The sequence below is a fragment of the Phyllostomus hastatus genome, unplaced genomic scaffold (assembly GCF_019186645.2).
Source record: "Phyllostomus hastatus isolate PE091 unplaced genomic scaffold, TTU_PhHast_1.1 phas_contig_254, whole genome shotgun sequence".
Lineage (NCBI taxonomy): Eukaryota > Metazoa > Chordata > Mammalia > Chiroptera > Phyllostomidae > Phyllostomus > Phyllostomus hastatus.
In genome coordinates, this window is record NW_025333810.1 from 17038357 (window position 1) to 17063516 (window position 25160).

At 36.3% G+C, this 25160-nt stretch overlaps 1 protein-coding gene across 3 annotated transcripts in view; it reads right to left on the reverse strand.

Annotated features, from left to right (window-relative positions):
• The window catches only part of CEP120 (centrosomal protein 120), a 73541-nt gene that overhangs the window by 24408 nt on the left and 23973 nt on the right, over nt 1–25160 (reverse strand). For all 3 annotated transcript variants that reach the window (XM_045838064.1, XM_045838063.1, XM_045838062.1), the window contains 12 exons: nt 21950–22147; nt 19886–20113; nt 18723–18936; nt 16760–16937; nt 12042–12191; nt 11113–11295; nt 8504–8600; nt 8249–8401; nt 7429–7518; nt 7206–7298; nt 5781–5942; nt 2383–2505 (listed from right to left, as the gene is read on the reverse strand). In XM_045838064.1, coding sequence (XP_045694020.1) covers nt 2383–2505; nt 5781–5942; nt 7206–7298; nt 7429–7518; nt 8249–8401; nt 8504–8600; nt 11113–11295; nt 12042–12191; nt 16760–16937; nt 18723–18936; nt 19886–20113; nt 21950–22147 — 1869 coding nt within the window. The remainder of the gene's footprint in view (nt 1–2382; nt 2506–5780; nt 5943–7205; nt 7299–7428; nt 7519–8248; nt 8402–8503; nt 8601–11112; nt 11296–12041; nt 12192–16759; nt 16938–18722; nt 18937–19885; nt 20114–21949; nt 22148–25160) is intronic.

Consider the following 25160-nt stretch of genomic DNA (forward strand, 5'->3'; position numbering starts at 1 on the left):
TTTTTCTTTCCTAAAACTCTTCCTTTTCTTTTGGGCACCACACTGGACTGCATTTACTATTTCTCCAGATCTTCTTAGCTTTCTTCCCTAACTCTTGCATTTTTTGTCTGTGAAGCTGAACTTTCCCACTAAGTTTATTTTCAGTTGTCCTTCCTAAACACTCCTTGAACAATTTTATCTACTTCTAAGGCTGTTATTGTAGTTTATTAAAATGATGGCAACAAATCTGTATGTCTAACCCTTTTCTCTCTTCCTACTATAGGTTCTCATTTTTAACCATATTTAGTGAACTTCTCCACTTTTTCTGCTGCCTAAAACCAGAATTCTCCACAACTTCTACCTCCCCCAAAAGTTCATTAAAATTCATTTCTCTTAATATTTATTAAGTCAATCTTATAAACTTGATTATAATCTCTGACTTTTCTTTCCAGGTGAAATACAAATTCTTTAACTTAGCATCAAAGGTCTTCCCACATTCTCTTACCAGGCTTATTTTCATTTTGAAATGAAATCAGAGTTTACTGATTAAACTCTATATTCTAGTCTAGCTATTTTCCAAATAGGCAATAGACTTTTTAACCTCAATACTTCTCCTTGGGATAACCTCACATACATATTTATCTACTTAAAACTTCACCTATTCTTGGGTACCATATCCAGTTTCACTTTCTCGTTATACCTAATATGTAAATTGCAGAAGTGACTTTGTTTTCCCTTTCCATTCAGAGCATTTACTAAGAGAAAGTTAGGTGATACTTACTATCATCTACCTTTCACTATACTTGAGTAAGTACCTTGTCTCCTTTTTTTTAAAAAAAGATTTTATTTATTAACTTTTAGAGAGGGGGAGGAAGGGAAAAAGGGAGAGAATCATCAATGTGTGGTTGCCTCTCATGTGCCCCCTATTGGGGACATGGCCTGCAACCCAGGCATGTGCCTTGACTGAGAATCGAACCAGCAAGTCTTTGGTTTATAGGCCGGCGCTCAGTCCACTGAGTCACACCAGCCAGGGCCCTTGTCTCTTTTTTATAGCTTGTTATTTACTTGACTCTATTCTGAACATTTTTGTATCATTCAAGACAGCATTTAGCATGATGTCATAAGTAGTTCAAATCCTTGTTGGATAATGAAAAACCAATGATAATGAAAAACCAATGATATCAATCAGCATCCTGCCAGGAAGTCAGAAATCACTCTAGGTCTTTCAGATATAATGTAATATAAGAATCTCACTATACAGATACAGACAGAGCAGCAATGCCAAAGAGGATATAGTGAGGTAACCTAGTGATTAGCAAGAGCAGGAAGTCCCTACTTCTTCTGGGTAGGAGGGATTACAAAAGGAAGTAGTTCTTGCTATCAGGAACTCAGAAACTGAGGTTGTCCAGCAAACTAGAATCACAGTGAGGATTGTCCAAAGGAAGCTGGAGAAGGGATGTGTTGTGGGACATGGCACCATAAAAAGATACAACTATTACCAGGGCAAAAAAAAGAGGCAAACAGAAGAAAAAATTACTCTAGCATTGACTCCCATCCTACCAATCTTCTGTTAGTGCCCCCTAGTGGCTGAATCTAAAGAAACAAAAGGGCACAGAAGCCTTCAATACAAAGCTGAGAGGGAAAAAACAGGCAATGGCTGGCAATGACATTCTTAAACTTCTAACGGTGTTCTGTTTATTACCTGTTATTTTCCTGTATATGTTATATCTTTTTAATAATGCCTAAAATTATCAAACTACAATGTAAGAGCACATATCGTCAAACTTAGGTTGTCTGTTGCATATTATACCTTTTTTAATGCCCAGAACCTAACTAAACATTCTATTTGTGCGGAATCCCAGTATAAGTGAGAGGCAGGATCTGGCATCTAACCTCAGAAAACAATAGGGTGGATATCCCTTCTTCCAAACTAAGAGCAAAGTACATACAGGCCTGTGATTTAAATAAATGCTCCTGCCTGGGACACTGAATCTAAAGGGTAGTAACATGCAGAGAAAGTATTCACAATGGCTACTGCAAAACTAGGGCTTCAACAGTATGACACCAGAACCAGTGCCATCCCAGTGACAGCCCCAATAGCAGCATCCTGAGTACACTGTTTTGTGATAGAGTACGCCTTCCTTGCTCACCCTGGTTCCTGCCCATATTTTGAAACTGCCTCTTCAGCCTTTCTGACAATTTTGTGAATTCCTTTATTCCTAGAGTTAGTTCTGTTGTTTGCAACCAAGGGCTCTAATTAGTATTAGCTACTGACAATGTCATGTGCCTTGAATTCTCTGATGTGTTATTTGATATACTTGAGTGAAATGTTACAGTGTATATCCAAGTGATTACAAATTGATCATTAGGACTAGTTAAGTTGCCATAAATTGACATGGGTACCTTTTCCAAGGTGAGAAGGTTTATTTCAGACTGTAGACGGATTTCTGGTTTGTTGCTTTGCTGATCCTTAAACTGATGGAACTCTTTCTCCAAAATCTTATACTTATTTTCAGCATCATTAAGCTGTATTTAAAAAAAAAAAGCATTACAGCCATTTTAAAACAGATGTAAATTTAATATTATAAAATTCAACATTGTAATTTTTTTCTTATTCTAAATATGTTCATAGTAGAACATTTAGAAACATAAATGTATGAGAAAAATTAGGATCTCTAGTAATCCTAAAAATTAATCAACTGATTGACCATACACAAAAGTTTTTTAAGAGTATAAAATTTCTTATGGAACCAGTATCAGGAAACCATTTTGGTTAAATTGTAGATGGCAAATGAAAAAGTTACCTTATAAAAATACTGATACTTCATACTTAAGATGTTACAGGTAAGAAGGTTGAAGATTATATAGATAGAGCCGATTATTATCAATGAAAATCAAGTTTAGTTTTAATGCAGTATTTATTGTTCTTAAAGCTGGGTACTATATGAATTTTGTACTTCAAACACTATTACTACAATTTAAGGTAATTTAAAGATTATTTGGCCCAACCCCTTCATATTTATAGGTAAGAAAACCGAAGGTCAAAGGGCTAGTGAGCTAGTCAGTGGCAGAGGCATGACTAGAATTTTGATCTTTTCATCCCCCAGAATAGTACGCTAACAGAGAGCAGGAGATACTTCCTTAATTTCAGAAGAGGTAGACTACCTTAATTAAATACTTGATAAAGGTATTCTTTTCAAATCTGAGATTTTTAAAAAAAAATCAGATGTAAATAAGCACCATTACAGATGCTTCCCAAAAATATAAACCAGTGTAACTGTCCATCATTAATTAGATAAACCAATTATCTCTCTATTAAGACATAAGAAAACTAAATTTGAAATACTGAGAAAATTTGTGGTAAAAATAGATCTTAAATTATCAATACTATATTCCTGTTTTATGCCAACAAATATAAACAATTCTAATTAGAATTTATCAGGCATCTTTAGGTAATACCATACTACACGTGTAAATATTCCAAATAACAGAAATTTCCTTCTCTGAACATCTAAACTTTTCTTTTTAAATTTGAATAAAAATCTTTCTAAACTATCTCACTTACCTGGCTTAAAAAAAAAACCTAACAAACTTACTATTTGGTATTTGTTTCCTATTGTTCAGGGATTTATCATCACCAATTACTGTGGTTACAATCAGGTGGTAAAGCAGTAAGCTGTCAGGCAGGCTAGGCTCTTTTCCCTTTGCTAAGTGGTCCATAAACTACATTGATTTTTTTTGAGTTCTGGTAACTGCCTTTATATATTTAAACAGAGATACTTTATCTACATCAGTTTTTGCCGACAGTATGTCTATCAGTCCCTTCTACCTACGTAGTTAGAATTGTACATATGGTACACGTAACCTGGTTCAAAGTAAGGGCCTAAAAAGGTTGTATGAAGAAAATGTAAAATGTTTACAGTTGTGGGCTTAGCAACATGGGTATCTCAGGAACTTCTGCTGCCCTCCGGCCCCCAGTTTTTTCCCAGGTCTTTAGATTACGTTTTAGGAGTTCCATGGGTAAATTTTCTAAAACACTAGTTCTTCCCACAAAAGTTCTTTCTACAAAGATGTTAGCCAATTATACCAGTCCAGGACAAGGCAGAGACCTGGGGTTTTTCAAGAACTCCCCTGGTTCTAGATGGCTGAATCTTCCTGATAATTGGGAGAAGAGAAGCATTGGTGAATCCCATCACAACTGCCTACCTTTTAACTTTATCTTTCATATTTTAAATGAGATCTCCACAATAACAATCAAATTCATATTTATGACTGCCAAATAGTGTGACCTTAATTGACCCTGAACTGCTATGAAAACTATTCTTCCTGCCAGACTTTACCGAAGACTTTGGAGGCATTCATCATACATCTCTAATCCACAATGAAATTTTTCAAGATAAGCTTAATATTTAACAGATTGATGTTTTCATTTTTTTAGCAAATATGTATTAAGACCAAATTATGTGATAAAGGCTGTCTGGGCTCTAGGCATACAGATACAAAACTGAAATAGTTTTATGGAGCTAACAATCTGACGCCGATCAAATCATTACGCTAATGAAAATGAAAAGAAGAGAAGAATATCCCAGGAAAATACATAACAACAACTAGGGGAGCCCGGGTCAAGGACGATTTCCCTGGGTAAATAGCACACACAATGATCCTCTGGTTTTGTGAAGCTAGCACAGTATGCTGGGCGACCTGAGGAAGACCAGTGTGGCTGGTGTGTAGGGCAAACTCGAAAGAGTGGGAGTTGAGGTGAGAGACACAGGCTAATTCCAAACTACAGAGATTGTAAGGCAAGGTAATTATTCTAATCTTTATCCTATGAGCAATAAGATGACAATGAAAGGTTTTAGAAGAGAGTGTCATGATTCCAAATGTCAAAAATATCACTGGCTACAACAGGAAGAACAGGAATAAAGAACACTTACAGGAAGTTCAGGCATGGATGGAAGGATTATGCTGGGTTTAAATGCATTTACACATCCAGTCAGAGATGTCAAAAAGGCAGTTAGAAAGCTGGGTCTAGAGTGAAAAGGAAAGGTCTGGGATAATAAATGTGCAAGTCCCAGAGGTACAGCCTGTCTCTGTACCCATGGGCATTAATAAGATTGTTGAGTACAAAATAAGTCTTGAACCTGAAGTCTAACATTTACCGGCTAAAAGAAAACAAGCCTGCAAAGGAGCCTGAGAGTGGCCAGAAAAGCAAAGGCAAAAAAGGAGAGTGGTGTTAGAGAAGTTGAGAGAAGAGAATATATAAAAACAATGACAACAGTGTTGATGTCAATAACTCTGAGTAAGATGAGAAATGAAAGGTGCCCACTGAACTTAAGTCACTGAGTCATTGGTGGCTTCTTTGACAACTGGCTGCCTGGAGCACTGGGGATTGAAAGCACAGTGGGATGGGTTGAGAGGTGAGTAGAAGGTGAGGAAATGAAGAGGAGCACAGACAATTCTATCATGAAATTTGGTTCTTAGTTGAATTCAGTCCAGTGACAAGAATCATATTTATGTTTGCTAAAAGGAGATTCATCAGAAAAAGATTTTACGCTGAGAGTTACCTGAAATGTAGCATAATCTCATGCAAATAACTGTAAGAAAAGGAAAATTAGTCCAATATAATCCTTTGCTTTAACTTAAGAAAAGAAGATCCAACTTAAAGTATTTTTGAATATTAGTGCAATAAATATTAAATGTCCAAATTACTGAGTTTTTGTAACTTTTTAGTGAACCATACCTATCATTTCTAGATGCAAATAAACTCTAAGTGTAAAGAGATGACAGGTATTTCATCCAACCTGCTGCTGAAGTCGGTGTTTATCCTCTTCTAGCTGCTTGATCTTTAACCTTTCCAGTTCTACTTGGTGAACGCAATCTTCCTTGGCCCTGCGGATAGAGCTCTGAAGTTCTTGCAGGTTCCGTTCACGTTCTGATTTCAGTTCCTTTCTTTCTCTTTGAAGCTTAAAAACAAGGGCATCTTTAAGAGGCTGACCTATTATAAGCTGTATTATACTAGTCAATATTCTATATCTATATAAATAGTCCAATGTTCAGAATGTTTACAAATTTATTTTCATATATTTTTCAGTAGGCTTAATCTCTAAATATATTGAAATTATACATTTTCATTTAATTTTAACATACAAAGTGTATACAAAAATCCATTTATGACTTGCATAAATTCAACTCAAAATGCCTAATCACTTCAAATTCTGACTTGGATAAACCCATTTCAATGTATAAGCAAATAAACCAAAGATTCTTTTTTTCTTTTAGAAAACTTATTTTCTGCCTAATCACACAGAAAATAGACTCTTAGTATTAGGAACAAATATACATTTTAAGTTTAAACATCTATATCAATTTAGACATCCCAGAAAGTATATAAAGATAAGGTGAGGGTGATATGCTGAGAAAACTTTAATAAACATATTTGGGTAGGTAAGGAGCATATAACTTTAATATATAAGAAATTCTACTTATTATGAAATGACTTTTATAATAATTTTTAAAAGTAGGATAAATTTTAGTAAAACCTAACAAAAATGCTAACTAGGCCTACTACTCATCTGTTCTTGGCATCCAACCTTTAAAGGGCAAGAGAGATAAGTTACTTCTTACTGAAAACAAACTTAGATTCTAGATCCCTGAGCCTATGCTACATTTTCTCTTTTCTCCAGGTAGTGCAACTATCCATTCCTTTACATAAGGGGAGAGTTAGCCAAATATCTCCACTATTGCAGAAGTCCACCAAACTGGCTGAATAATAGTTAACCATTTCAAACAACAAATACTTTCTATCTATTCCGTACATTCTAAAACACAAAACATGCTTTACCCAGTTGAAGAGCAGTTTTTTCCCATAATATTCAAAAGACAATTTCTATGAAATATATTTTATATAAATATAAAGAAAAAGTGAATGGTATAAACCTGATATATATACAGATTCTGTGAAACAAAGATACTTGATACACAGCCCTGACCGGTTTAACTTAGTTGATTATGCATTGTCCAGCAAAGCAAAAGGTCACTGGTTGTATTCCTAGTCATGACACACGTCTGGGTTGTGGGTTTGGTCCCTGTGGGGGTACCTATAAGAGGCAATGCATGTTTCTCACATCGATGTTTCTTGCCCTCTTCTCCCTCCCTTCCCCTCTTTCTAAAAATAAATAAATAAAATCATTTTTTGAAAAAATATATTTGATAGACAAATACAATACCTCTGATTCTGTAATGGCAAGCTGCTGCTCTCTCTTCTCTAAATCAATTAGGGTTTTTTGAAGTTTTCCTTCCAGAATAGTATATTCTGCCACCTAAAATATAATAAATTATCTTAAATTTTTCCCCCAAACTCAAAACACACACAATTTCAAAAATATATATACAAGACACTATCATCAACATTCTTTCTTTCCTCCTTCAATTTCAATACACGATAACTACCTTTTTCTTCACTAGTGATTCTCTCTCTCGGTCCCTTTTCTTCCATTCTTCTGCAAGAGCTTGCATATGAGCCAGTTCTTTCTGCTTTAGCTACAAAAGGAAGAAAAATAAAGTCAGGAAAAAACCTAAATGTTTTAAGTAAACAAATCAGTTGTTTTCAGTTAAAAATTAAGTGATCACTGCCCTGGCCAGTGTGGCTCAGTTGGTTGGAGTATTGTCCTGTAAACCACAAGGTTGCGGGTTCGGTCCCTGGTCGGGAGTGTATAAGAGGCAAAGATCAATGTTTCTCTCTCTCTCACTCTCCCTCCCTTCTACTCTCTCTAAAATTAATAAGCATGTCCTTGGGTGAAGATTAAAAAAAAATAAGTGATCACTGATGTTTCTTTCAGGTGCTCTGTTTTATTTTATTTTTTAAAGGATGCCTGAGGCAAATGTTAATAATACCCATATAATTCAGGGGAGTACATGTAAGTTCTGTTTTCTAACTTTCTTGTTTAAAGACTCATGATTCCAAGTTCCAGGACAGCACACTAAATGAGGACCTGAAATTTAAAGAAATCTCCATGTTCTTAATCTTTGAACTCTAACTTTCAGTCCTAATTTTGCCTAAGACAAAGTTTAGGGGAAATCTTCTGAATGATTTCTGCCACTCTGTCACATTTAGAATATTTTATCCTCAATTTTTCTTTAGGAGTAAAGTATTCTTGACATACAAAGGGACTAAACAGGGACCCATGGAACATAGCCCATTTTTCCTTCACCATGTAGGCTTTACTAAGCAGAGAAAATAAGAGTTTTAAAGTAACATTTAAAAAGTAACCTGATTTTCAAAAATGTCTTCTTGCATCTCTTTCCACATTTCTAGCTCAAGTGCTGCTTTGTATTCTAGGGTTTCCCGAGGCTCTGTCTGGATTTCTGAAGGACAAGGTGCAGGAGGAAGAGAAGGTGGCTTCTGCTGCACGGCAGCTAAACCCTAACATGGGAATGAAAAAAGCACATTGAACAAATACACTCACTCACATAACACATCAGATCCATTTTAAAGAGAGATTTGATAACATCCAATGATAGGTACCTGAGATGAATCCGAGACAAAAATCTCACGTGTTTTTACTAGTCCGTAATCTTCTAGAGTCATTGTGTAAGAAAGACTTATTATCCTGTTATTTGACCTACAAATGAAATAAAAACTATATTAAAATTCATGGAAACATTTTTATATTTTTTCTCTTATGTTCCCAATGCTACGTATGGCATTGAATAGACAACATTTCCTGCATCTGACACTTGCTGCTGAAACCGCAGCAGTTTCTATAAGCTTCAAAAACTTCCACATACGTGATTTTATTTGATCACAAACACCTTATAAGTACAGACCTCTATTTACTATAAAAAAGACATACTACAGGTTACTTGAAAAAACAAAAAAGTATAAAATACAGGAGAAATGTTAAATCTTACTGCCCACAAGTTATTACTGCTAAAATTTCTTTCCTCTCTTTGTTTTATCTGTAGGTATATGTAATATGTACATGTACATATTACGGCTTTGTCCTTTTTTCCTATTTATATCAAGAGCATTTTCTTTTGTCATGCATATTAATTTTAAAATGTAATTTCAATGCCTGTAACGTATACTAAAGAATTTATGTAGTAAATAAACTTAATTCCTTTATTCTTGAATATACCTAGGATTTTCTAAGTTGTTATTATTACTATTTTACTTTTCTGAGGTTGAATACACTTGTACATAAATCTTCTGCTAGGTATGAGCACTGACTCAGGATAATTTCTAGAAGTAGAGTAACTATGTTATTTTTATCAGTATGAGTATCTCTCTGTAGCATAGAACTGCATGTAGCATTTATCATTAAATAAAAACAAAACTACATATATTAGAGGAAAATAGAACCTGAGCAAATACAAACGAACAAAAACATGGCTTAGTCTAAATCAAATATATTCCATAAACCCTGGGTTAGACAAAACTTCAGTCAATGTATCACACACAATTAGAACTTTTTTTTTAATTTTATTTTAATCATTGTTCAAATACAGTCTTCTCCATTTTACTCCCAATCCAGCCCCCACTCTCACCCCTCCCCACTTCCCTCCCATTACCACCCTCCCCTTAGTTTATGACCATGTGTCCTTTAAGTTTGTTCTTGTGAACCCTTCCCACTGTCCCCTGAAATTCCCTCTACTCTCTTCTGTGGGCACTGTCAGCCTGACCTCTATTTCAGTGTCTTTGGTTATATTTTGCTTGTTTCTTTGTTTTATTGTTTAGGTTCCTGTTAAAGGTGAGATCATATGGTATTTGTCTTTCACTGCCTGGCTTGTTTCACTTAGCATAATGTTTTCCGGCTCCATTCACACGTTGCAAAGGGTAGGAGCTCCTTCTTTCTTTCTGCTGCATAGAATTCCATTGTGTAAATGTACCATAGTTTTTTGATCCATTCATTTACTGATGGGCATCTTGGTTGCTCCCAGCATCTAGCTATTGTAAATTGTGCTGCTATGAACATTGGGATGTATAGGTTCTTTTGAATTGATGTTTTAGTATTCTTAGGATAGAGTCCCAGCAGTGGGGGACAAAAGGCAGGGTCAAAAGGCAGATTCATTTTTAGTTTTCTGAGGAAGTTCCATACTGCTTTCCATAGACACAATTAGAACTTAATCAACTTTTACATTTTCTTCTAATCTCATAGATTTTAGAAGAAACTTCAAAAGTATACGGAAGCCCTACCACATCTGAAGTTTTCACTTAGGTAAATCTAAAACTTCTCAGTCTATACAGCAGGGCACTAAAAGTTAATATTCACAACAAACAGCATTAAAATAACTTCAAATAGTAAGGATTTGATTATTTTCATTGTATTCTACATATGATGATAAAAAGTGCTAATTTTTAAGCAATTTTCAACAGCAGGAGTTAAAAGAATTTTCAGTTACCCAGAGTGTCTGATTCTTAAAACACCTGTTCCCAATCTTCCAAATGAATGAAAGTTTTACTAACTCACCACTCTCTGCAAGTGGCTACTGATGGGCAAGAGTAAAGGAAGAAATTTCAACAAAACTCTGTAGATCTCAGCTTTTTACTGAGCCCGGTTTCCTTATACTTTTTTACTATGCCTTAAATATAAAGACATGTCATATATAATGCCAAACAATTTAAATTTCTACTGTTAAGTTTTAAAGATCACTCAACAAATATATTATTTTGTCTGAAATATGTGAACTCCAGCTTTTCACTCTGGCAATGAATTTCCAAAACAAAAGTTTTTTTTAAAGGGCAAACATTTGTAACATTCTCAGACTTCAGTAATGAGGTAAAAGTTGAAATATTTTTTAAGAAGAAAAACAGTCATGCCAATGCAAAATTATGTAAGAATACAGGATAAATTTGACCTTGAATTACTAAATAAAAAGATCCTGAATTTAAAATTGCCAGGCTAAACAGAGGGGAGGGAAATATTCAACAGCCTGAATAAATATTACAGTATTATATAAGAATAAATTCTTCACTTTGTAAGGGTATAATGGGTACTAGAAAGCTAAAGAACAAACCAGGATATAGTTCCCACGGGTCAAAAAAGAAAGATCAGACAAAAAATGTTATGAAAAGATAAGGTTGTAGCTAGTTAATCAGAATAAAAAGAAAAGGCCATTTGCAAAATGCATTACCCTTGTGCTGCGATAATAGGCACACTTTCACTGTGAGTCTGACGCCAACACTGTTCACCATTAGAACCTAAAAAGCGAGTTTTTTCTGAAGACAAGATGTTAGAAAGCTGGATTCTGGCGATTCCCAGAAGCAAATCTTTACTCATTTTATCCTTGTGCCATAATTCAATCAGCAATGGAATCCTGAGAAAGAGAGAAACATATTCATACCTATCAACTCTGAACCAAGTTTTTTGGACTAAAATCTTTGGATTCCATTAATGTAGTCAAAGATGTATTTGTTACCTGGAATGTAAAAGCTCAATTCCATAGGTAACAGAAAATTCCATTACATCTTCTATACCTCTTTCCTTGCAATAAAGAAAGCCTCCAAACACTATTTTTCCCACTATTATTTTATAATATTTATAAAATATTATAAAAATTTGAATTTTGATACTACAATAAAGTAAAATGACATTTCACAGATCTCATTTTTCTTCACAAATCTATTTAAGGTAGCTGAATTAACACCTCTATTTTACATAGATAAAAATGGAAAAAGAAAGTAATATACTACAGTCATTCAGTGAATCAGTAATAAAAACTAAATAGTTCATACTTATCCCCACATATATTTGGAAAGGGCAAGACTACTTATCGAAGTTCCTTTACTACTCATAGACTGTTTTAAAAAGTTCTAATATCTGAACTTAGGCAAATAAGATATGAAGATGTGAAAAGAGCCTTCATAACCACATAAAACTTTGTAGCAAAAGGATACATGAAACAGACATTATTAGTATATTTGTTTCTAGATTCTCAAATGCATAAACTGCTATGGATTTAAACCTGCAGGAATTCCTCTTCTTTATAAGACAAACTTTCCAAGAGTTGACTTGAGAAGATATTAACAGTATCATATACACACAGTGTAGTATATACATTACCTTAAGAAGGTATCTTGCAGCTGATGAGGCATAGTAGCAAAATCAAATGCACAGTAGGATTGGGGAAGAAAAACTTCCATGTTCTTCCGAACTTCTACAGGAGGATTAGTCATAATAGGAGCTGCACTTCCAAAGAATGGATAAGAGTACCTAGAATTTCAGAAAAACAAAATCTTAGCATTTACAGAGTTTACAGTCTGTTAAAAAAATTACAATATGGAAAAACATGGGACTTCTGGCCAAGATGGAGGCATAGGTAGAAACACTTTGCCTCCTTGAACAACCAAAAGAAGGACAATGACAAATTTAAAAACAAAAACCAACCCAAACTGCCAGAAAATAGCACTGTATGGAAGTCCAACAACCAAGGAGTTAAAAAAGAAACATTCATCCAGACTGGTAGGAGGGGCAGAGATGGGCAGCTGGGGCAGAGAGGACTTGAGGCAAAGCAGCAGCTGGAGGACCGGGAGGTCCCAGATTTGCGTGCAGATAAACTGGGACAAATTACTAGGAAGTGTGACATACCAAGCAATCCAGGGTTCCTGCATGGGGAAATAAAGCCTCAAAATCTCTGACTGAAAACACCTGTGGGGGTTGTGGCAGCAGGAGAAACTCCCTGCCTCACAGGAGAGTAAGTTGGAGAGACCCACAGGATCCTAGAACGTACACAAACCCACCCACCTGGGAATCTGTACCAGAAGGGCCCAGTTTGCTTCTAGGTAGCAGGGGAAGTGACTGAAAGCCAACCGAGAGCCCAGAAAGTGGAACTGTTCCCTTTCGGGCCCCTCACCCACATACAGAGCCACAATGCAGCAATGTGGGTTTCCCCGACCCTGGCAAATACCTAAGGCTCCACCCCTTACTATGAAACAGATGTGCTGAGACAAAAAAAAGTATGGCCCAAATGAAAGAACAGATCTAAGCTCCAAAAACAGAACTAAGTGATGAAGAGAGAGCCAACCTATCAGATGCACAGTTCAAAACACTGGTGATCAGGATGCTCACAGAAATGGTTGAGTACAGATGTAAAACAGAGGAAGAAGTGAAAGCTATGCAAAGAGAAATAAAGGAAAATATACAGAGAACCAACAGTAATGGGTAGGAACCAGGGATTCAAACCAATGGTTTGGACCAGAAAGAAGAAATAAACATTCAACCAGAACAGAATGAAGAAACAAGAATTCAAAAAAATGAGGAGAGGCTTAGGAACCCCCAGGACAACTTTAAATATTCCAACATCCAAGTCATAGGGATGCCCGAAGGGGAAGAGGTAGAGCAAGAAATTGAAAAAATAATGTGGGAGAACTTCCCCAATCTGGTGAAGGAAATAGACTTCCAGGAAGTCTGGAAAGCCCAGAGAGTCCCAAAGAACTTGGACCCAAGGAGGAACACACCAAGGCACATCATAATTACATGACCCAAGATTAAAAATAAGGAGACAGTTACCTACAAAGGAGTGCCCATAAGACTGTTAGCTGATTTCTCAAAAGAGACCTTGCAGGCAAGAAGGAGCTGAAAGAAGTATTCAAAGTCATGAAAGGCAAGGACCTATATTCAAGATTATTCTACCCAGCAAAGCTTTCATTTAGAATGGAAGGGCAGATAAAGTGCTTCCTAAAGAAGGTCAAGTTAAAGGAGTTCATCATCACCCAGCCCTTATTATATGAAATGTTAAAGGGACTTATCTAAGATAAAGAAGATAAAAAATATGAACAGTAAAATGACAACATACTTGCAACTATCAACAACTGAACCTAAAAACAAACAAAAAACCAAAAAACACACCAAAAACCAAAATTAAGCAAACTAGAACAAGAACAGAATCACAGAAATGGAGATCACATGGAGGGTTATCAGTGGGGTGGGGAGCAGAATGGGGGAAAAGGTACAGGGAATGGGGAGCATTAATGATAGGTACAAAATAGGGGGAGGTTAAGAATGGTATGGGAAACGAAGAACTTATATGTAGGACCCATGGACATGCACTAAGGTGGGGAAATGCTGGTGGGAGGGGGGAAGTCCTCCTGTAGGGTGGAGGGGAATAAAGGGGAGAAAAAAATGGGACAAGTGTAATAGCATAATAAAAAAGTACAATATGAACGTTATGAGCAAACAGAATTTTTAAATAGATAAGTGATAAAAATACATTATGGTTTTACTCTTTTCACCAACTTTAAAATATACAAATATTTTCTGTTGATATAAAATTATAGAAATTATACAGAAAATGCATCATTTGCACAATACTACCTCCCAAGCTGCTTTACAGGTAATCCTTCAATTATCCTCTGTAGAAGAAAGAGGATTCTGGGGTCTTGAAGGCAATAATACCAAATAAGGAAGAGATAGTAATTTTGATGCAATCCACATAAGACAAAGAGTTAGGAATGAAAATAACTTACTAAATAAAAACTGAGTTCCCATTTGTTATACAGTTCCTTGAGGGTTCCAGTCCTCTCTTTTTCATCTTTGAACTCCCAGGGACAAATAAGCAGTTTCCGCCACATAGTAAACACTCAAGGAAATCTTGCTGAATTTAATTTCTACCTCCCTTCCTTTATACAATAATGTCTTGATCTTTTATGAGCTAAAAAGACCTTAGTCAACTCCAAAAGGGTACATTTATGGTACCCTGTCTTTCAACAGAGAATCAAGGATGAAAGCAACTCAGATGTACGACAGGTGAATCAAAGAGCGACATAACACTTTTTCTTCCTTTCATCACAAAAACTAAACCAGATAAAATGGAAGAATGTCTGACTTGAAGTTCTTTTTGTATTTAAAGCCAAATACAAAGATATTATAATTCTCACTTAAATTTCATGTTATAACTTATTATTCATTATGAAAACTAAAATTTAAAGCCACTAATAAAAGTTGCTTTCCTCATAAGAATCCTATGCATTCACTCATTTTCAATATAATTATACACCCATTGAAATCAGGGAATCTCAGAGTTCATGCCCTAGAAATTCACTGCCCCACTACAGGTTGTTGAGATTAAAAAATCTCACACACACACACACACACACACACACACACTCTTTTAAAAATACCAGTGTTATCTCACAAATCCCATCACATAGTTATAAACCACAACTTCATACCAAAGCAGGGCATGATAACATACAAACACAGAAAACATTAAATAGCCAGCATTTTTAATAATAACTTAAAATGAACCTAAGACAGAACCAGTAGTCCTTTTTTAAAAATTTCAGTCTTTCCCCTTTTCTTTGCCAAGTGAACTACTAGCCTCCCTCACATACTGACTTATTTCTGAATCTGTCCTTCACTAGGTTGAACTGTTTATAATACACACAGTGTAGGGCATTTACCCCTAATGTACCCCATGTACCCCTAATACCAGGCACACTTCTGGCATACTGCAGGTACTGCATGATTAAACAAATAACCTCTATGGCAAAAAGGAAACACAAAATCTAATATTAATGCTTTCCAAGTGGTTTGTATAAGGCTTCCCCTTCATGGCATCTAATTTTAGATTATCCCTGTTACTATGCTTCTGGCCACCATCCTCTTTAGATATTCTAAGATCAGATTCCCTAGAACAACAGAAGAGTGACCTCAATAAAGAAATAGAGGGAGAAAAGACTCCCACTAAAAAAAAAAACCTGAGATAAATAATAATAATTCTATTTCTAAAAAGAATTTGAAGAGATGTTACACAAACTTGAAGGAAAACTATAGTTGTACGAGGAAACTTGCTAGCCTTAATGTTCAAGTAAAAACATTTTAGCAACGACTCTCAGCCCCAACACGAGGTAAAATGCAGACTTAAGCTGCGATGGAAAGACTTCCATTCTGTGAATTCACAATCACACTGTGCTGGGTCCCTTCGATTCTGTCCATTACTCACACTAAAGCTTGGGAGATTTTGGAAACAACTTTGTAAAAAATCAAAGAATTGAAAAAGTAGACCTAAGTGTGAGTTGATTTATGCATCTGAAAAGTAAGTATGCTTCAAATAACAGCAGGAAGCAATGTGCAGCCACTGACACCCCTAGGAATGGCAATCCAAGGTGACAGAAAAATTCACTCCCTTTAATCACATAAAGACCAAGAACCTTAGTACAAATGCTGCTGCTTGCTCCAAAGAAATTTATGAGAAGAAACCAAATACTCCAAACTAAAACACATTATTGTATTATATTTAATTTCTATCTCAACCACAAAAGTCTATGAAAATATTACTAAAAATAAACTAGTGTATAAAACCATTTAACTGAATGAAGTACATATTTCAATTTTTTATATTGGAAAGTGTGGACACATTCCACTTACAGTACATTAAGTTTGGTTTTTAGAGTCACAGCTATAAAATGTAGGTTTTGGGAATATAACCTCCCCTTATAATACAGTTTTTACAGAAAAATCAGATACCTTCCATTATTCTGACCTGCGGCACCATTTCCAGAAACACATTTTAAGTTCAAGAGTCACGTTTTAAATAGGACCGCTAATAAATTATTATCAACACTTACAATTATTTCACTGGAACAGTTAAGACTTACCTCCCATTCACCAATGCCAGCCTGGCTTAAGTTTGAAATCATTAGGCCACAGCCTTACCCTTTTTCAGTACACTAATTCAGTAAGTGGTGTAACTTCTTTGGTGACATCTCTCTCTGCAACTTCCCAAAAAGAGTAAAGGCATTTCTCCTCAGAAAATAATACTTTGAAACAAAACATCACACCTTAATATACAGTTGATTGGAAACCCAACTTCCAAGTCATGGACACTCCTTAAGTCTATCGAGAAGCAGAAATGATGTGATGTTGCTGGAACAGCAATCTTCTGTCCTGAGGCTGTTTCTGGAGCATTGGATGTAGTCGCCGGCTGGGCCAGTGAGGCAGGTACAGAAGAAGTGATGGCTAAAATAAATGTAAAAATGTTCCTTTAAATAATTCATTTGCTAAGTGTTTCTTAAGTTATCCAAAGGAATTTCACCATTTGGTTTTATAAACATATGAATTGAGGCATAAACACCTTAAAAGTGACTCGCCCCAAATTATGCAAGCTTTCATTCCCATTATAGAACTGTGTATAAAGAAGAGCTTACTCTTAGCATGTACTAATCATGCAGTACCAATGCAGTTATGTGTGACAGCTGCCTGATTCCAAAAAGCAGCTGAACAGAACTTAGCATTAAGGATTATATTTGAGACTTAGTGCAAGTATAATTACAATACTTTTAAAAAAGTAGTTTTGAGCCCTAGCTGGCGTAGCTCAGTGGATTGAACGTGGGCTGAGAACCAAAGTGTCGCAGGTTCAATTCCCAGCCAGGGTACGTGCCTGGGTTGCAGGCCATAACCCCCAGCAACCACACATTGATGTTTCTCTCTCTCTCCCTCCCTTCCCTCTCTAAAAATAAATAAATAAAATCTTAAAAAAAAAAGGTAGTTTTGGTTACTTTAAGTACATATGACATAGTCTAATGAAAAGCTAAAACTTGAAAAAAACAGAGCCAGCTGGTTCAACCCTGCTGCAGAACACAGATTTCTCAGTCATACAGCAGCTCAGTGACAAAGCTGTAATCGCACCCACATTCCTAACTCCTCACCTACCACTACTCCAGTTACTTACGCTACTAAACATAACAGTAGACCAGTTATGTGATGGATGGAAAACTTTCTAAAGCCAGGTAAATATGCATTCACAGACTCTTTTTAGGATCAAAAAATGATTAGTATGAGTTTACTATAAGAAACATAATGCCTTTAAAATTCCAATGTATTCAAGATATTCAAGAACTTACTAGTTAAAACTCTATCTGAAAGAACCAGAATTTATTTATTAAAAAATTGTATATTTATTCTTACATGTTTAAACTTCAGTCACCCTCAAAGTACTCTCCATTTGATGCAATACATCAATCAAGATGTTTTTTCTACTGCCCAAAATAATTTTTGAACTCATTGATTTTGATGCCTTCTAGTGCTTCTGCCATTTTTTGTTTCGCCTCTTCCAAATCAGCAAAACATTTCTCTCTGAGGACTTTCTCATCCAGGGAAACAAAAAACAGTCACTCAGAATGAGAACGGGTAAATAAGGATGGTGGGGCATGAGGGTCATGCTGTTTTTGATCAAAAATTACTGGGCACTCAGTGTAGTATGGGCAGGTGCAGTTGCCCAATGAAATGGGCAAACACATTGAAAGAATTAAAAAAAAATTCATTGAAGCCAAATGTAGCCTCTCGCAACAACAGCTGGTACATACAATGATACAGATGGGTTCCTAGAACACTCACCGAGTGGGGAAGCCTGTACTACAAGGGGCCCGTCCTCCAGAAGATAATCCCGTTGTTTTTTTTTTTTTTGTCCTCCACTAGGTGAGTGTTCTAGGAACCCTTGTATATTCTTCTTTTTAAAAATTTAATCTTTATTGTATTTTTTCTCCTATATTCTTTAATTTCTTTTGAACAGGCTACTATTTCTAGAACAAAAGTAAAAAGAAAAATGTTCTTACCATTTTGCAAGTTCTATAATGAAGTTAAATGGATTACAATTACTTGAAAATGATTTTTTTTACACTACTGCACATTATTGGTTCTTTAAAAAACTCAATTTTTACTTAGATCCCATGAAAAGCCTCCTAGTCACTTATTAGATAGCTGCAAAGGCTGTACCTAAAAAATCTGTTAAAAACAAAATCTTACCCTTTGGATTTGGTTTGGGGTCCTTATCATACTGTAAGCTTTCCACTTCGCTTTCTGTTGCATCATCTTTGGTTGGAGGTGACTGGTCGTGAGGTGTAACAGGGGACACACTTGGTGACTTTGGCTCAGTGAGTTTCTCCTTTATGGGGGTTAAAACTCTCTTCTTTGAATGCTGTGGCTCATGTTCATTCTGGGTTTTTAACTCAATTAAAGACTAAAAACAATTTTTAAATAAAGTATAATTTGCAAAGAACTTTCCTTCACAATTAAGCAAAAAACTTGACGTTGACTTTTTAAAATATAAGCTTCCTTTCCCAGTCTGGATATTCCTAGTCTATTTTTCTTCATAATTTGCAAATTTTCTTATAGCATCTAGGACCAGAAAAAGGAAGATGAACAAGAAGGAAATATATCCAGCTCTACCTACCAAAATGCATCCTAATGGGTTAGAGGAAACACTGGATAAAAGAAGTCAGGTATAGGTATCCCTGGGAATGGTTATTCATACCAAGGCCTACACTACTTAAAAAAATATACATATCAATGTCTAGTATGATTTTTTCCACTCCTCTGGTCTACTACTCTCTAAAAATATAGATATTATTTCTAAAACTCTCACTTCAGTTTTTCTACCTTTAATTCATAAGCTATATAAAGACCAATTCTTTAAAAGAACAGGATGCTGAAGTTGATTTGGGGATATAGTATATACAATAACAAACCATGTATGTTCAACTCCATTGCCTAAAGAGAGCATGGGAACTATAAAGCACTAATGAACCAAGAACATTATCTTAGCTCAGCTGAGTTAACTCCCCAAAAAACCGATTCATGCAGATTCCCAGAAACTAGGTCTAAAAAAATGTTTTCTTTTGCTGAAGCTCCTTTTCTGCCATAGTCACTGACTGTGAGTTGACGGTGGGGGAATGATTTCTACCACATGAGAAGACTGTACCTAAAAGCTTTGGATAGTTACTTAAAAACCGTAGCAGTGAAAGCCACAGCACTTTTCAGAAAGGAGGTATCATGTGACGTAGGCTACTAATTAAGACTAATACATAATAAACACTTTCTCATTCTAGGTAACTCGAAGTTCAACTTCTGTGAAGAATCATGACTGAAACTAGAGAAGCTGCAGTAGGGGAAAGAGGGTCACTACTTGCCTGTGCATTTATGCCTTCTCTCTGCAGAGCCACAGACACTCCCAGAGTTGGGGCCAGCTCCACAGGAATGGGTGCAAGCTTTTGTTTGGCTCGGTTCGGAGGGTCAAGGGTAAAAGCACCCTCAACTGTGACTGGGTGCTGGTTGATTTCTGTACTGCCCTTTTTCAGTAATCCTGTCAAGGGTATTTCTGTACTTCCAAGTGACTGGTCTCCACAGCAGAGATGGATCTAATATGAAAGGGAAATCAAAACAGGGTTTTATATTTCCTTCTTTCTCCTAAACTTTAAAAGTTATAAAACTTAACACAAACTTGTGTTCCACAGAAGGCAAGTATAATGCAGGTTATCTTACTGACCTGCAGTGATTCAGTAATATATTCTGATACAATTGTTAAAACGGTTGTTTAGGCACAATGCTTACCAAGAACTCAATAATAAAGTTATCACTTCTTTTTCATTTTTTCTTTCAGTACTGTATAATATATGGTACACCCTTTTTTCCCCTGTCTCTTTGGTGAGCTATGGTTACTTTAATATTTTACTATGCTATTTTACATATGTAAATGATATCATATACATGAGTTTAGATAGAAAACAAATACTTGAACAGTTTTTTCTATTTCCAGTTCAATCCTAACTTAAACACATCTCTAAAAAAGTAAGTTAGTAGCTTTATGTGGAAATTAAATAATCTCAAATAATTGTGTTTTATTCTCTTTTCTTGCTTTTCAGACTTTATTTATAGAAAAGTGCTTAACAGAAAAAGGTAAAGGAGACTACCCCGGGATGGAATGTACTGTTCATCACTGATGGCTAAGCAAAACTTCGACATTACCACCTTTTGCAACAAAAATGAAAAGGAAACTCCACGTACGTACATGTTATATAACTATTCTTTTCCCTTACCGTATTGAAGCCATGGCAAACTTAGCACTCACAGAAACAATAAGCAATCACAACATGAAAATATTTTTAGTTCTAACATCAGCAATATCTGTAACTTAGTCTTAATATTATCAGTGTGATGATTATAATGGGCTGGAGAAAAGGAATTTTTATGACTTAAATGTTCTTGAGAATCAAACAAGTCAGTACTTTAGGTAAGAATTGATATGTCAAATATAGAATAAAATTAAATGTGGCTTTTCTCTGCATTTTATCATTTCATATAGCCTTCAGCTTTCTAAATATCTTGGATTTAGCACAGTCACTTCTAAAATTTAGTTCTACTAAAATTCCTTAATGCCTCTTCTTACCTTCTACCCAAAACACAAGCCTGATCACTTCACTATAAGTAAATGACTATCACATCCTATAGATGGCTATCCCCTTTTAGGTTAATTTAGGGCAACTGTAATAAAAATAGAACAGTAATTTTCACAAGGTAAGGTTCACTTTTAGAGTCCACTTTGAAATTAGTTTACAAAAACTCCCATTCAAGGGCAGGTTTTAGAAAGTTATGTTATCTCTTTGCTTTTTTTAAAAAAATGTATTTATTTATTTATTTATTTATTAGAGACAGGGAAGTGAGGGAGAAAGAAAGGGAGAGAAACATCCAGTGGTTGGTTGTCACTTGCACGTGCCCTGACATGGGGACTGAACCCGCAACCCAGGCATGTACCCTAACGGGGAATCAAACCAGCAACCCTTTGCTTTGTGGGCAATGCCCAACCAACTAAGCCTGACCAGTCAGGGCTCTCTTGCTTCAATAGCAACGAGAAGTGTAAATTCTGAACTCTAAAGTGGGATCTTTGTGCTTGTAGCTATCTCTACCAACAGTAACGAAATCTTTCCTGTGCTCAAAGCTTTAAGTGTCAAGTATAATGTTTTATTATAAAGGACTGATAAGTGACATATCTCTTTTCACAATTAACTAGGAAAAAGGTAAATCTCTTAAAATTCTGAAGTAACTATTATGCCATGACTTTATAAGTCAGGATAATTCCTAAAAAATTAAAAGATGTGGCAGAAAAAAATGACCTCCACTAGTAAAATGATTTAGGTACCTTTCTAACGCTTAAAAATATCATCTCTAATAAAATTTTTTTTTTCTGCAGTACTTACCTGTAGTTTAGACTGAAGAGCCAGGTAAACACGAAGAATTTCTACACTGCTTCGTATTCGAACAGATGCTCTTTCTGGCTCAAAGTTTGGGTTGATCAAATCATTGAAGGGTTCATTTGTAACATCATTTCCCAGCAAAGAATAGTAAAAGAAAAACTCAGGCTGTCTTTCTGGAAGTTTCATGGTACATGGAATTAACTAAACATTTAAAAATAATGAAAAAAAAAAAGAGTATTACTTTGTAAACCACTAAACATGCTCAGTATGTCTGATGAACTCCAAAGGTATTTGCAAAAATGTTAATGATTTTTTAATTTCAAGTCTTAAAAATCACTCAAAATGTCTAAATCTCTGCCAAAGTACATTCAAATTGCTAGTCTGATTAATTTTTAGAAGTTTATCTTAGAAGAGCAGAGAAGAGCACAGAGTCAAAAATAATTTTATAGATTTAAAGTTTACATTTCATTCACCTGATCCATGAATACATGAAAGTTCATCGAGAAGAAAATGGCCAAGTGTTTTACAATTGAGTTTTCCTTATTTCCACATACCCTAAAATCTTTTCCTTCCTCTGCCATCCTCTTCATAATGAGAGAAGGTTGTTAAAAGATCTTAATCCAGGCTATTTAATGTAACACCTTAGTCCCGGCTTTCGATAAAAAAGTGTTTAAGCCACTCCACCAAAATTTGGAGACCTGTAAATTAGCAATTGCTGAAGGATGCCTTCTGTACTAGGAGTAATGTTAAAGTTGGTAGATTCATGGCCACATGACATACACATAGGATTCTTATCCCATAAAATATAAAATAGCCTCTAACAGACCTTTACTGTCTACTAGAAAATTGTTAAAAAATAACAATAAACTATAAACAACTGATGTGTTCATCATCAGGAGATGGCTTAAATATATGAGGTCTGTCCAGAAAAATTCCAGCCACTGTTAATATAGTGAGAATGGTTTGTAAGACATCGATGTAACCTGGCAGCCAATGAGAGTGGACTGGAGTATGCATGCATGAACAATGACGACTTCACTGTAAAAGTCAGTGGGGGTGTAGACGTCATTAAATGAGAATGTGTACTGTGTGGATGTTGCACTCAAAATGACTGAGTGAGTAGAACAACAAATCTGCATCACATTTTGTGTTAAGCTTGAACATTACTCCACAGAAACTATTCAGATGATTCAGAAGGCCGCAGCTATGTGCAACTGGTGATTGGCAGCTTCATCACAATGCACCAACTCATGCATCATGTTTCATGCAGAGTTTTTTTGGGAAAACTTCAAATCACCCACGTGATTCAGCCCCCTTACAGCCCAGATTTAGTGCCCTGTGACTTCTGGAAATTCCCCAAACTAAAATCACCTTTGAAAGGGAAGAGATTTCAAACTAATACCATTGGGCAGCTGATGGCAACTGGGAGAACTGTGTGAGGACCCAGGGTGCCAACTTTGAAGGGCACTGAGATGTCATTGTCTTATGTGCAATGTTTCTTGTATCTTGTATCTTCTTCAGCAGATGTCTCTATTTTTCAAAGCACGTGGCTGGATAATTTCTGGACAGACCTCGTATTAAGTAATCATACAGTGTCTCTGCTAAATGATGATATAATGACATGAAAGTTATCTGAGATATAATGTTAGGTAAAAATGCTGTAAGAGAGTTTGTATAGTTTATATAAAATTGCTATAACCACTTAGACTAAAACAGATTAAAATGAATTTAATTCATGTACTGAGCACATAGTAAATATTCAATAGTTATTTTTTTATGTAAAGTATAAAGTAAAATAGGTGGTCAAGATAGCAGAATAGATAAACCTTTGCTCACTTCCTCCCATGACCATATAAAATTATAGAATAACACCATTAAGAATCACACGAAGATTAACTGAACAGAATTCCTATAACTAAGGATATAAGGAAGCTGTGTTGAGACTGGTGGGAGGGGCAGACATGTGGAACAGGCAGGTCCCACATCCAGAGTGTGACAATTTAGAATCAGGAGGAATATCTCTGCTGCAGGAAGTCCCCACTGAGGAGCAAGGGGTCCCAGCCTTAACACTGGGCTCCCAAGCCCAGGACACCAATACTGGGAAGAGAAGTCTCCATAACACTTGGCAGTGAAAACAAGAGGGAACTGTGTCTGAGAAAGACAGTGGGTTGCTTAAAACTTAGGTGCTGCAAGTCTTAAAAAGCCTAAGCACAGACTCACTTAGAAACTCACTTGCTTGGAGCTCCAGCACAGTGGCAGTAGCTCAAAGATCCTAAGGGGTCTATGGGGAAGAACTAAAATGACTGGCTTCAGGGCTAGGGCTACAGGGCAGGGGTACAGGCAGCTCTCTCAAGGACCTAAGTGATGGTGGACACCACTGTTCCTTTACAGAGCCTTCCCTTCCCCGATGCCCCAGCCAGCACATACCAAATCTAATCTTTGCATCAACCTGGCTAACAGCGTTTGCCCTTCCCTGGTGATTCCCTGAGACCATGCCCCACCCTACTTCCAGGCCTGACCCAAACCACTTTCCACAGCTTTTCCACACCAGCGGCTTGCCTTGGCTCACACTGCACTTTCCTAAAAGCTCTTAAAGGTCCACAAATCCCAAACAAGCAGCAGCTGACCTCCACAAGCCCTGTTTCTGTTGCTAAACAGCCCCCAAGCCCAGCACTAGGGGCAGCCAGTCTCACTTCTCAGCATAACTTCTCCCAGGAACCTTAAAGCCCAACATAGGTGGTAACCAACTGCAGATGAAGTTGTAGCTCCTACCAAGGGGCTTTAAGGCCAGGTACAGGCTGAAGTTGAACTTGGCTTGTACCAGAGCCCTTCACAAGAAGCCTCAGAGCCAACACACCCACTAGCTGGCTTCAGAGCAAACCAGAGTACCACCCAATCACCTTCACAAACACCACACCCAAAGGGCAGACTTGATATGCAACAGAGTCCCACTAAAGCAAATCCTGCTAAAGAGTCAGACTATGCACAACAGCTCATCTGCTACTGTCACAGCCAGTCAGCATAAGGATCAATCGCATCTACCGACATGCCTACCACAATCAAGGCTCAACTGCAACAGGAAGGTACACACCACCCACACAAGGGACACCCCTGGAGCATCCGGCTCAGGTGACCAGAGAGACTGCGTCGCTGGGCCCCACAGGACACCTACTATATAAGACCACCCTGCCATGACTAGGAGACATAGCATATC